At 35.6% G+C, this 14,815-nt stretch overlaps 2 protein-coding genes across 2 annotated transcripts; both read right to left on the reverse strand.

Moving 5' to 3' along the window:
- Window positions 1-2,928: 2,928 nt before the first annotated feature.
- LOC114532081 (ladderlectin-like) lies at window positions 2,929-7,215 on the reverse strand. The gene is made up of 5 exons (XM_028553671.1): window positions 7,182-7,215; window positions 6,721-7,056; window positions 5,732-5,774; window positions 5,238-5,396; window positions 2,929-3,790 (listed from the first exon to the last, which is right to left on the reverse strand). Exons 2-5 carry the CDS (start codon window positions 7,051-7,053, stop codon window positions 3,561-3,563), a joined length of 765 nt encoding a protein of 254 aa, XP_028409472.1. The 5' UTR covers window positions 7,054-7,056; window positions 7,182-7,215; the 3' UTR covers window positions 2,929-3,560.
- A 1,539-nt stretch (window positions 7,216-8,754) lies between these two features.
- LOC114532058 (C-type lectin lectoxin-Thr1-like) lies at window positions 8,755-13,611 on the reverse strand. The gene is made up of 5 exons (XM_028553646.1): window positions 13,537-13,611; window positions 12,996-13,331; window positions 12,754-12,796; window positions 11,466-11,636; window positions 8,755-10,341 (listed from the first exon to the last, which is right to left on the reverse strand). Exons 2-5 carry the CDS (start codon window positions 13,326-13,328, stop codon window positions 10,109-10,111), a joined length of 780 nt encoding a protein of 259 aa, XP_028409447.1. The 5' UTR covers window positions 13,329-13,331; window positions 13,537-13,611; the 3' UTR covers window positions 8,755-10,108.
- Between the last annotated feature and the right edge of the window lie 1,204 nt (window positions 13,612-14,815).

A 14,815-nucleotide genomic window follows, 5' to 3' on the forward strand; every position in this document is an offset into this window, starting at 1 on the left:
AAAAACAAAATGAAATATACATTCTGTTTATTTTTCATCGGTGAAAACACTTGCTCACAACAATTAGACCAAAATGGGAACCAGGATATAAGCCCCATTCATTTTTGACCTGCGTGCAGTATAATTATGATAGCAGACAAAAGCATAAATCCGGAAAACCCCTGAGGAAAAGAAGTCATCACTGACTCAATATGCCATTTTACTCACGAAAATTAGCTATATAGAGTAGATATACATATATGTATATATAAACTTTTATATCAGGGAATCAAGATACGTTAGATGCGAATTTTTCCTTAATGGAAAAAATATCGGATTTTGACCGAATGCATGTGTATTAATTTCTGTATCCCCAGTTATTTGCATAATATTTCTAACTCTTCCCCGCGATGTTTTGAACAATCCTCGCGAGGTTGCTTAGTCAAAGGTCGGTCTTCATGAATATATAGCGAGAAAGATGTCGCTACATTATATTTTTTAACAACACGGTCGTCGTACAATTTTTAAGAGTAGCTACATTCCCGCGTTAACGGTCCGTAATTCAGAACGTGAGATCTAAGTGAAATGTAGAACGGCAGTGGAAAGGATTTCAAGTTTGCTATTTCAGCAAACATAAAAACGGCTGTCGTGATCTAAAATGGCTTACGTCACTTCGACGCTCAAACATTAAATAAGTCTTTTCTGTATAAGCAAAACCTGGCTATGACCAAAGGGATAATACAATCTATTTCCGTAGAGTGAATTTATCTGATATTATTGTGGTATTCAGTTGCCAAGTGAACATGCAATTTGCTGGGCTAATTTCCTCACACACTATGAGATTTATAGTCCGCCTTTAAGGTAGGGTGACATAAGGTTGCGTATATAGATCGAGATTTCTATATTTATATATTTAACCTCATCTTTTATGAGCGTGAGAAAAAAATTAATGATTGAACTCAATTCGTTCTTTCCGATTTTTGCATGCTTATTTTTAGAACACGGGAAATGTTCAAATGGTCGAAATACAAAACACGAGTAATACGTACTTCACGCCAGTCCTGCTGTTTGATCAAATACTATTTTGTTATTGACTATGGATAATAGCAATCACTACTCCCCTTGTATTCAAAGTAAACAGTCAAGGCAACTGATACATACAAATAGTAACAGCGAGCGAGGGCAACACGCTTCCCATGCAGTGACTTGTTAACTATAATAGTCAACCAGCACAACTCTGAGTATATTTGACTACAATGCAGTTGTTTGTCTAACAATAGCGTTAACTCATCGGCTTAAAAATTAGCGCAAGTCAATGTCATTAAGCGATGTAAATTTGGCAAAGGCCTTAATGTACGCACATGCATTGTTTATGAATTCTAGAATGGCAAATTCTCCGCAGATGGTCTCAATACATCATCACTGGAGGTCGTTATATTGAGGACTCCACCGTCAATTGATCGACTCCTCCCAGCAAAGAAAGCGGAAAACATGAATGAAATGAAGTAATTAGTAATGTCTTATAAATCGTTGATTAAAAGAACTCCAGAAACCGAACTTTCTTCATGGGTGGTCTAAGCTATAACTGTGATGGGAGGGTTTAAAAATATTAACACATTCTATTACATCAATCCATGTGATTAGAAAAAAGCTATCACGCCGGGCATAAAATACTCAAAAAAACGCACGCGTTTTGTAATTGCTTGATTAGACACTCTTTAGTCATGCGGGAATACGTGCATGTTGTCACGAATCTGGCGCCAAAATTTAAAACTGATGATGTTTTCAATTGATAGTGTCACCATAAGGTGGTTCAAGCCAATCAAACTCCGTATAACATCCATCTTACCGCGTTTGCATGCGATTATTCTAAGACTTAAGGGTCTATACGAACCTGCATGACCATGCATGCAGAGGTTCGACATAATCGAAGAAATAGAGGTTTAATTTTTATCACTTACTCGCTGATGACTATGTTTATACTGATTTCTTATCTCAGTTTTGAGAGGAATTTTTACACGATCCAAATTCAAGGTAGGAAAAGTTGAGAAAATCAGTATTAAGGTGGTCATTACCACTTGAAACCTTTTTTTTCATTTTTAAGTAGATTTGTGCAAAAATATCATTTTTTGGAAGGGACAGGCAATAAAAAATGACCCATGCAAAAAAATTAAATATTAAACGTACGCTCTTGCGGTACCGGTCCAATGTTTTTGTCACTCACTGAGCTACAGAAATAGCTGACAAGAGCGAGCGGTTAGTGTGTATTTATGGGATAGTCAGGATTGTCACCTCTCTTTGTTCTTCTCAGCCTTGGAGAATTGAGATGGCTTACAGCTATTTGCAAGCTTTTTATCACGTTTGTTTTAACCGTCGAATGTTAAACTGTAAACCAACCAGGTTACACTGTGATATTTTGGCAGATTTACGATATAGGAAAATCAAGACGCAAGTATTTAATCTGTGATATTTCTGCTCTATTTCAGAAACGTTGTCAGAAATTTTGACAATAACTCTAAAATAGACTCGAGATATCACCAATTGAATATTGCGTCTTGTCTTTCTTATAACTTACATCTTGGGTTTGCCTGATGTCTTTGTTTATCGGAGTATGTTTCATTTTATACTTAATCAGGGATTCCGGATTATTTGCCGGATATGGCTGTCCTTATCGTGGTCTAGCAATGTCAAAAGAGAGAAATAAAGAACTTTTGAAATGAATGCATAATATATCTTATCAACACAGATCTTTCCCTCCTTCGTCATTGTAATTTTGAAGGAAATTACGCGGAAACCATGGACGCTTCACCATTTCAATAGATCAATTTACAATACGAGAGTTTATTCTGGAATTCTCATTACATTTATTGTTGCAGTGATATTTTTTATATTTTTCATATTAATATTATTTGTGCATAATATAATTATTATGAGTGGTAAATTTACAGGATGAATAAAAATGAACAATTTTAGCTATAATTAAACTGGAGGGGGGGGGGTGGTGTTGGAAATTTTTGGAGAATTTGGTAACCGTCTTTCAATATTTACAGCAGGCTCATTTTTTCAGCGGTTGATAATAGCCGAAGAATGAAAAGTTTTGCATTTCATCCACTGAATAAAATTTTGCTGAATAACATTAAACATGCACATGCGCTGAAAAAATGAGCCTTCCTCACTGCGTAGGTAGAAATTTATTTATCGGTCTAATGTACACGAAAATTGTCTGAAGTGATTAAAAAAACATTTCCCAAACTTGCGCCTAATGAACAGAATTTGTATTTTAAACCCTGCGTTTCTTTGGCGTCAAACAAGTTTAGGTTTTTGTGTTTACCCTGTATGTTTTTGTTTTCGAGACATACACTACCCCAAATAATATGACTCAATGATTGTCAGTACCTATACCTACTGTATATAGCTTTTAAAATATACGTTGAGAAGTTTATTAATATTAAGTTTCAATTGTTCAAGTTCGTTAAAAGTACTTCTAGTTTAATTACTGGATATTTTACCGTAATACATTTTATTTTAAAATTATACTGATTGCCATGATACTGCGTACTATATCGAAAGAATTTATTTACTCAAAGGTTTCCAAAAGTTGTTTCACATAAAAATTTGTATTTATAGTCACAAGGAACGTCAGAATACCCACCATTCTCTAAGGTGGAGATGACAACACAATCTTCACTGTTAGGATCATTGCCAGGTTGCGGAGTGAAAAATCTTGCGTAAACATTTGGAGATCCATCAGTCCAGATAAACGCATTTTCTTCAACAAGATCGTTTAAGCCAACAAAAAATGTGTCGCCCGCTAAATTTCAAATCAAAGAAGCAAAAAATAACTATTAATTTTAACAAATATTCGCCCCAGGGACGGCGAATCTAATGTTTCTCGCCTTTTCTTCCCACCATTTTTTTCTTGCTTGGCACCTATTTTACTTTATCCCGAGCGAGTGCGGAGCGCCTGCGAGAGTACTAATTCCGCTCGGAGATTAGGAATTACACCCGAAACCCGGGATAACATAGCTGGGAATCCAAAGTTCTCAAAAGTCTATGTCATGGACGGTTGACATTGGGTGGTTTTGTAATTTATGCGCATGCGCGAATAACATCTGGTAATCAACGAACGTTCTGATTGGCTAAGACAGAAAGTTTGTATTTCAATGCGAACGTCAGCAATTTAACTTTGTCTCTGAAGATTTTAAACTGTTTTGAGCGTTTGACACTTTAATTTTAAACCATTACTTAGTTTACGCCATGGAATAATGCAACAAAATTGAACGGCCAATGTTTACCCTAGCTTTATGATTATTTTTTCATCGCATGATGGAAACATTAATAACGATATATAATATATTCGGTAAAATATGATACAGACAGATTTAAGTTTTGTGTCATTTCATAATATAAGTTTATGTCAGGTTAACTCAGGAAATTGTGTACTTTGTTTGAAATAGCGAGGGGTTGCTGCATGCATGTATTTCTAGTTTTTTTTTATTAGCGCTTCTCCCTTTTATTCGCGTTTTGAGCGTCTTTATTCCCTCAGGGTCATTTCATGCTTACAGAAGCATTACACACGTGGCGTTAACAGTAATCTGGAGAACAATGAAACATTTTCAACAATTAAAAAAAACCAAATTAAGACAAGGCGAACCAATTGGCAGTTAGTTAATAGAAAGAGAGATCTTGCTGGTCTAGTTAGACGTCTTGGTGCAAATACCCATGATCTGCTGGGAACGATCATTTAGTGTTGATTGCCTAATGTTTATCATTACGTTATTGCTGTCTGCCAGAAATGAAAGAGGAGGAGCACAGAGAGAGAGAAAATCGAGAAAAGGAGAATGGAAACGAGACATCGAGAAATTGTTTAAACGTTGCAAGTAAAACACGAGAGGTATATCAAGAACTTAAATATTCGTGACAGGGGGGGGGGGGTGTTGATGTGAGGACGCCATGTTAAGACAAATCGCAGGGAGCGTTGTTAGGATGAGCCAAGAGTGGCAAAATAGAATTAGGTAAAATTTTTCTTAGCATGCAGAACTCGTCGAATGAGAGATAAGATGTGATATCTTGATCGTCTACGAGATTTGTCAATGCAGCCAAAATGTCCAATGCTGGCTTTATTGGAAACAATGGCCTGGTGCATTGCGGGGGATTTTAGCCGATTAGCTCGATGGGTATTTAGCTGATTGGCAGATATTGATTCATTAAGAACCTTTAACTTCTTATTACATAATGCCTAAATTCGTAGTACTCACGATTCATGAAGGTGTTGTACAAGAATGCCTGTTCTTCCTCACTCGATGTAGAGGCGAGGTCAGCATTCATTCCCTGACACACTTTTCGTGCATTTTCAAATGCGAGAACATCATTGACGAGTTGAAAATAACTCTGATTGAAAGCAAACCAAGATGCATCTAGAATTATGTCACAGCAAATTAGACTATGTCACATTACTTTATTAGTTTAAATAATTTAACATTAGATTATGTTACAGTAAATCAGAGCAACATCAAAATTTCGCCACTCTGGCGTGATTCGGCTCTCGACCAATGAATGGCTAGGAACAGCGAGCTTTGACAAGTGATATATAATAACACTATTTGTCAATGATGTTACATCAACTCTGATATCTTATGTATATATCTGGCTATGATATTTTTCAACTGCAAAGTTTGAGCCACCTCAAGATGAACAAAACTCCACAACTATATATATTCCACATTATTATCTTCTCTAAACAGGTACTCACCAAGCCCACAATTCTTTCCATTATCTTCGCATAATTTCCTCTCCTGAAACGATGAAATCATAAATATAATTATTAAAAACTGTAGGGTGTAACTTTATGCTACATGCACAATAACGAGGTTCCTCCAAAAGACGTTCTTTTTAGACTTTATCTTTAAAAATTTTGCTCAAGAAAAATTGCTACTCTGTACCATGTAAACTATGAATGTACCATGTAAAATATGAATGTACCATGTAAACTATGAATGTACCATGTAAAATATGAATGTACTATGTAAACTATGAATGTACCATGTAAACTATGAATGTACCATGTAAACTATGAATTTACCATGTATACTATGAATGTACCATGTAAACTATGAATGTACCATGTAAACTATGAATGTACCATGTAAAATATGAATGTACCATGTAAACTATGAATGTACCATGTAAACTATGAATGTACCATGTAAACTATGAATGTACCATGTAAACTATGAATGTACCATGTAAACTATGAATGTACCATGTAAACTATGAATGTACCATGTAAACTATGAATGTACCATGTAAACTATAAATGTACCATGTAAACCATGAATGTACCATGTAAACTATGAATGTACCATGTAAACTATGAATGTACCATGTAAAATATGAATGTACCATGTAAACTATGAATGTACCATGTAAACTATGAATGTACCATGGAGAAGTTATGTATTTTGAGACTGGTGTAATAGATATATCCAGTAATATCGTTAGTATCGTCTGCCCCGTTATATGTAATTTTGTTTCTATCATGTTTCAGAGAGACTGTAGAATTACATTGACTACTTTGGAATGAGTCATATCACACAAAGAGAACAGTAAATGTTGTCATCTTGCATCAGCTAGCAAGGTGTTTCATATTTCGCTTAACCGCTTAACGAAACCTCAAGATGAGCATAAATAAAACCATTCTATTCAAATCACCCACAAATGGACTATTGTCCCCGGCTTTACCTTTAAACCGTAATACTCCCCGGACGCATATTGTACAAATTGTTCCTTCAAACCACTTTCTTTAAGGTGGCTGTTCAACTGACACATGAAGCTTCCGTCTGAATTTGACATGATATTCACTGAATGACAATTTGCGCTGAGGACACATCGTTTCTTGCATTCAATAATCGAATCGACTTCCATTTCACCAAGTAAAAATCCTTGAAGGATGTAACCAATTGCTCTTGAGAACGAGGAGGAAAAACACGAACCTGCTTGGCTGGCATTTGCAAGTGGAAACACCAAACATTGGACACCGATCGCAAAACAAAGAATTTGCCAATTGTGACTCATTTTCTAAATAAATTTGATATAAAGAGTAATGATAAAGAGACTTACAGCAAAACAGCTGATTATGAAGTTTTGATGTTTTCATTAGCGCAGAAGATGCAGAATCAACAAAAGGACCGTGTGAAACTTACCTCAACGCGTAATTACAAACCATCTACTATTTGGTCAAACCGGTACTGACAGTGTTAAAATCTGTGTACAGTGGTTTTAAGTGTTTTCATGTATATGCTATTGCTATGGCTGTATTCTATGCGGTTGGTTACCACAACACAGGTGGCTGCATGATTACATGGACGTTTTTATTCAAATGTAATTTGGCTACAGTAAAAAATTTCCGCCCGAGCTGAGTGTATAGGATTTATAAATTTTTTAAAACCAGATTGAAAGTTCAGCCGGAACTAAATTCATTTGATAAATCTCTAACAAAGCAATTTTTAATAATTTTCTGTATTTGAGTACCAGCAATTTGCTGGTATAATCATGTTTTGTGACAAAACAGTTTTTACAACTGTCATATTAATAATGTGAATGAAAATAAACTCCAAAAGGATAAATTATTCTGCAATTATTATTATATAGCGTATAGTATGAAGAAAATACCCGAGCAAGTAAACTCAGGTTCAATTTTAAAATGTAAAATATTCTACAGGTGACAACCGCAAATGACACTGGACCTGTTTTGTTTTGAGACCTCGAGTAGGAGGCTGCAAACAAATACTGATTTCATACAATTAACTTATTCCTTGGCCTTGCATGATTTTAATTTTTTACATGTTAAGTTAGAAGTTTACCGTTAACAGGGAAGTTCACAAAATAGGTTTGCTGCGGCATAAAATATAGACAAACACAAGACCTGGACGACGTTTGAGACTCGTCCAATCAATGACTACTTGTATTAATACTTTTCGTGTCCATGCGATTAAAAGAAACTTATTTTAGAGAATAATAACTTTGCTGTCTCAACCTGAGGTAAATTGTCTTCATTTGTTTTCTGTTGTTAAGAGACTCTTTGATTGCTTTCAATGCAGTTGGCTGCCGTGCACAGGTAGTCACTGGTCATTTCATTCCCTTATTTTTAATTTCCTACTTTTACTACTACGTGTACAATCAAATTATTACTCACTATGATCCAATTCTATTTCACTTTTGCTGCGAGGTATTTTTTCCTCAGAAAATGTAGAAAACTTTTAATCGCGCGGCTCTACTAGGCACAGACAGATTGTGTTACGCGACTTTTTTACAACGTTTTCCAAAATTAGGATAATTTTGGCAACTTTGAGTTCATTAATCACTCATCAATTCTATCACTCCATCTTGGCAATCCCCTACGTTCCGTTCCGTTCCATTACGTTCCCCTATGCCCGCCTACGTTCCCCTACGTTCGCCTACATTCCCCTTCGTTCAACTACGTTGTACTACGTTCCCCTACGTTGCCGTACGTTCCCTACCTTCTCCTACGTTCTCCTACGTTCCCCTACGTTCCACTACGTTCCCATACGTTCCTTTACGTTCCACTACGTTCCCCTACGTTCCCCTACGTTCCCCTACGTTCCCCTACGTTCCCCTACGTTCCCCTACGTTCCCCTACGTTCCCCTACGTTCCCCTACGTTCCCCTACGTTCCCCTACGTTCCCCTACGTTCCCCTACGTTCCCCTACGTTCCCCTACGTTCCCCTATGTTTCAACTAATGGTTCGTTCTCCGTCTCAACTGAAGCAAGTCCTCCATGAATTATTTTTTATCTCAAGTGACAAAATTCCTCCAAAGTGTCGCTACTGAATCTGCGACCGACTAACTAGAGTTAACATTTACCGAAAGCGTTAAACGAACGCAAAGTGTCATTACTGAACGAATTCAACGAAACAATTGTTAAAAATATACAGTTTCCCATTGGCTAACAGTGTTGAATCCGTAAAATAGCAATCAAGAATTGGACAAACGTTTAATAACGTTTGGCTTAATTTATTCGAACGAAAGTTGCCAGCTTGGAGAACTGAACGCTTGCTTGCTTACGTATGGAACGCGAACATGGAATTTGCTTGCATGAGGTGTTATACCTCTGGACTGTGGTATGCCACAAATTTTATATTTCACAATTCTGGAAACGGTAAATAACTTACTCACTAACTTTCTAAGATTTTCGTACATGTAAAAGTTCATAATGCCGGGCGTTCGCAATATCGATGCAAAGAACGTTGCTGGTGAAAAGGCTGAATAGAATGAGACGCCGAATTTTAGCGAAAATCATCAAAAAAGAAAATCAAAAACAATTAAATGAATTTCTGTTCTAAGCCCGTTTACAACGAGCGGTTATTCTAGAATATTCTGTGTCATTACAATGTTGCAATAGCAATATCACTTGCTTGTTTGCTTTATGTGCGGTGAACGAAAAAGCAGGACTAGCTATATTTAGGAAGACTTTCGTAAATTACGTCAAATTTTCTCTCAGTACAACAGGCTCAGTTTTTCGCAGACGAATAATCTAAACTTTGCATCTCATCTATTGCGACTGGTTGTATAAAAAGATAGTTGGAGTTAAGTATATTTAGCGTTATAACTAGACAGGTTAGTTAACTACATGTCTTAATTGCGTTGCTCAAAACGTACTCTGTTAACTCAGTTTCTTGGTTAACTAATCACAAGTTAACGGCACGTGGATTTCGCGTGGGGTGATAAAAAAAGCAATAACATGAAGTACCCCTGTATATTGAGAATTTTGAAAAAAAAGCAAACAAAAAAATAAAAAATAATAACGTTTTACCCATAAAATGGTGATTAAAAAATGATTCAGAGTTTCAGTATACAACTGTCCGTAGATCATAATTTTACATAAGATACCTGCGGAAATTTTGAGCCTTTATGAGTGAGAGAAATTTTGCTTCAGCTAAATGTGGATAAACCTGCTACTTAAATTACAAGTTTATATCGATGTAAGCACATAATAATTTATTTAATGATTAATTAAGGTGAGGTTAGTGATAGTGTTTGCAGTGTTTCATTCTGTTTTGAAAATTAAAATGATGCAGAATCCCGCGAGATTGTTACTGAACACTTATAACTCAAAGGTTCACAAGACTTGTCTCGCAGAAGAATACTTTTTCCTCATCACAAGATCGGTCATTAAACACAGCATCACCAAGTGGTTCTGCCAATGCAACACAATCTTCATTCCCAGCGTAGTTGTTGGGTTCTCCGCTACGGAATTTTGCGTACAGATTTGGAGATCCATCACTCCAGACAAATACACCTTCTTGGGTAATATCGTTTAACCCAACATACACTTCGCTGCCCGCTAAATTTGAAATTCAAAATAAGCCCAGAAAAAGCACTGTTGTTTTAACAAATATTCGTTTACCGAATATCCCTGCATAAAACTATAGATTCATTCGAGGTTCAGTGTGATATTCACCCAGCCCTAGGAGATAACAATTCTTGGTGCCCTGCGCGGTTTTTCGTGCATGCCTCGAATATTTCCGCCTTTCCTTCAAATTCCCTGAAACATTTTACCACCTCCCTTCCGTTTGCCTCAAAAAAGGCGCAAAGCGCGAATATTAGATTATTTTTACGAACTAATTGAATTGATAATATTCTGGTATTTGGCATGGTAACAATCGATAAGTATAATATAGCTTGTAGGTACACCACGTAAGTATTCACGTAAGTACTTACGTCGTGTACTTACAAGCTAAATTACTTAATTGTGTCGGGAATTTATGTTAAAACTAGGGATTTGACATTAACCATAATTAATATTAATATAATTAGACATAAGTAATCGAACATCTATATTTAGTGGTGATTGACAGGTGATAAGAACAATGCTTAGCAAAGCAAGTCGTAGTGTAAAAGAATTGTGATTGTCTGTGAAAGAGAAAGCTTCATTATTAAAGTTATTGGTTTATATAAAGCGGTGAATTTTCTCTCGTTGTGGAGAACACAACAAAAATCTACCACAATTGAATTGAGTTTAGGCATTGAAAGTTTCGTCAGATAAAACTTCAAATTCGCTTTAGCCAAACTATTCCCACCATTCAAGCGATATTCTTAAGTCCCTGTTACACGGTGCAATTTTTCTTGCAACTTGGAATGAAATTCTACTTTTGAGAGATGTATATTTGGCAACTACGAACCCTTTATGTTTATTACACTCCATGTACGTTTTTTACACCTAAATTTTGAATACTCTGAATCACTAATTTACATCTGTTAAAAGCAGAGTTGCAATTAAGTTGCAAGAAAAATTACACCGTGTAGCAGCATTATGACAACTTTTCGTTTTGACCATTAATTAGCAGGGTTCCTCATCCTACTAATCTGAACGCGGCTTATCTCAAATTAGCATTTGGCATTGGCGACCATGCAGCTTTGTCAACGGATATTTGTTTTTGAGGAATTAACTTTCTCTTTAGTACTTACTCGCGGGACTACTATCCAGAAATATTTTGTACAAGAATGCCTGTTCCTCGTCACTTGATGTGGACGCGAGGTCACCTTTCATCTTCTGACAAACTTTTCGTGCATTTTCAAATGTGAGGGAATCGCTGACAAGCTGGAAAAAACTCTGATTGAAAGCAAACCAAGACGAATCTAGAATCGAAGATTGAATTATATCACAGTCAACATACATTGTTTCTTGTAAAAAACTACTAGATCCCAATGTATTATTACGCCGTAATAAAAATAAATAATTAGATGGGGTAAATCACAAGCAATTAACAACTATGTTTAATAACCCCATGCCAAACTTCAAAGAAGATATCTAACGCTTTAATTCGTCATAATTTGAGGAGTTATTTAATTTTCAAGAATACCTTTTATAGAATTGCTCAATTACGTAAATTTTAAGTTGTAGAATGCACTGGGGCCGAGCCTTTTCAGGATTTTCTTAGAATAATTCCAGTTTCATTTCAGTCACAAATATATTTTATATTCTACCAGAAATACATGCATGAAAATTTCGAGGGAAAGCAATTAACATATATTCCAACATGGTGAAATTGTATAAAACTCGTTTCTGCTCAATGATCGAAGTCGTATAAGTGAAATCCTATATCGAGAACAATTATTATAAAGTCGACTCTCGAGCTATCAAATTCAACAATAATCATAGTTGTGCTACGAATAGTTTTAAATACTACAACTAGTATAATTTTTAGCAAAATTTCAATTCCGTTTCAAACAGAAAATAATTACCGCACCAAAAAAATTTTAACGAATTTGACAAATAAGTTCAGAGGCATCATACATGTGCTGATAAATCCACATATTAAACTTACAAAATACTTGCATTCTTTAAAATACAAAATCTACCCATTTACTTATTCAAAACACTCCAAAAATGTCCCAAAATTGTAGATTTTTTACTATCAATTTAAATCCAAGTTTTTCCGAAAGCATCTTTTGCATTCTCTGTCATAATACGATTTTTTTCTTTTGATAGATGTAAATGAGTCAGTTAGTTACTGATATTCTAATAAGAGCGCTTGTACATCAAAGCATTTGTAACTGATTATTCGTTCACATCTATCAAAAGAGGAAAATCGCATATAAAATTTTTAGATTTCAGAAACCTTCGTGTTAAAACAACGTCAGAGAAATTGTGTACTTATTAATCGCTTCAGGTTTCGGTGATTACCAGCCTATATTTTATTTTAGACTTGTAATCAACTAATTTTAAATATTTCTTATAAAGAAGGGTTCTCACCGGAGCTGCAAGTGTTTCCATTATCTTCGCACAATTTCTTTTCCTAAAATGATAAAATATTGTATAATTTTGAAAAATTCGATTACATAGTTTATACCGTCAAAATCGAGAACATCCTCAAAGCACAATCTTTTCCTGAAGAACACTATTTTCGGCACCTCTTAATTAAAACTGAATTTAATTCGCCGGCTATCCAAATCACTAACAAAGGATATACGTGTTATCCTGAATTACTTACTTACCTTTAAACCATAATATTCCCCGGACGCATGACGTACAAATTGTTCCTTCAAACCACTTTCTTTAAGGTGGCTGTTCAACTGACACATGAAGCTTCCGTCTGAATTTGACAAGATATTCAATGAATTGCAATTTGCAATGGCAACACATCGTCTTTTGCATTCAATGATCGAATCGACTTCTATTTCACCAAGTAAAAATCCTTGAAGGATGTAACCAATGGCTCTTGAGAAAGAAGAGGAAAAACACGAATCTGCTTGGCTAGCATTTGTAAGTGGAAACACCAAACATTGAACACCGATCGCAAAGCAAAGCATCAGCCAATTGTGACTCATTTTCTAAAGCAATTTTGATGATGTGAATAGTAGATTTAATACAATACAATAAGTATATACGGACGTTTACAGTTATGTAATACAGTCGTACGTGTACGGACCAGGAGGGGTATTTTTGCTGCGACAGGCTGCTACATGAAGAAACAACACAATATGGGATAAAAATCTAGAAGATGCGAACTCCACAAAAGGAACGTGTGAAACTTACCTTAACGCGTAATTGCAAACCATCCACAATTTTTTTAGACCGGTACTGATAGTGCTAACAAGTGTGTACCGTGGGTTTAAGTGGTTTTATTTATATGCCATTGCTATGGATATATTTTATGCGGTTGGTTACCACAACACAGGTGGCTGCATGATTACAAGGACGTTTCATTCAAAGGTAATTTAGTTACAGTAGAAAATTTCAGCTCGAGCTGAGCCTATGGTCCTTTGAAGTTTTCGTAAAACCAGATGGAAAGTTCAGCCGCAGCTAAATTCATTTGATGAATCTCGTAATGAAGCAATTTTAAATAATTTTCTGTATTTGGGTACCCGCAATTTGCCCGGCGGTAAAATCTTGTGACGAAACAGTTTTCACAACCGTCATTTATGTGAAATAAATTAAACTCCCAAGGGAATGAAATTATCCTATGATTATTATTATATAGCGTATAGTATGAAGAAAATACCCGAGCAGTAAACTCAGGTTCAATTTTAAAATATAAAATATTCTACTGGTGACAACCGCAAATGACACTGGACCTGTTTTGTTTTGGGACCTCGAGTAGCACGCGACAAACAAATACTGATTTCATACAATTAACTTATTCGTTGGCTTTGCATGATTTTAATTTTTTGCATGTTAAGTTAGAAGTTTACAGATAACAGGAATGTTCACAAAATAGATTATAGTAATTGTTTCGGCATAAAATATAGACGAACACAAGACCTGATATATTAAGTTGTAAATAGAACTTGGACAACGTCTGAAACTTCCAATCCTTTTTAATTTCAATGACTAGTTCTGTTGTATTAATACTTGTCGTATCCATGCGATTTAAAGAAACTTATTTTAAGGAATAATAACTTTGCTGTTTAAACCTGAGGTAAATTGTCTTTGTTTGTTTTTTGTTGTTAAGAGAAACTTTGATTGCTTTAAATGCGGTTGGCTGCCGTGGCGCAGGTAGTCACTGGTCATGTGATTGCTTTATTTTTAATTTCCTACTTTTAAGTGTACAATCAAATTATTACTCACCATGATCCAATTTAGTTTCACCCTTGCTGCGAGGTATTTTTTCCACAGAAGATGTAAAAAACTATTAACCGCGCGCCTCTACTAGGCACAGACAGATTGTGTTCAGCGTCTTTTTGACAACGTTTTCCAAAATAGGGATAATTTTGGCAACTTTGAGTTCTTTAGTCACTCATCAATTCTGTCACTCCATCTTGGCGATCACCTACGTTCCCGTATGTTCTGCTACGTTCCCCTACGCTCCCCTACG

This window comes from Dendronephthya gigantea, unplaced genomic scaffold, assembly GCF_004324835.1.
Source record: "Dendronephthya gigantea isolate DGI-Jeju-01 unplaced genomic scaffold, DenGig_1.0 000077F, whole genome shotgun sequence".
NCBI classification, from domain to species: Eukaryota; Metazoa; Cnidaria; class Anthozoa; order Malacalcyonacea; family Nephtheidae; genus Dendronephthya; species Dendronephthya gigantea.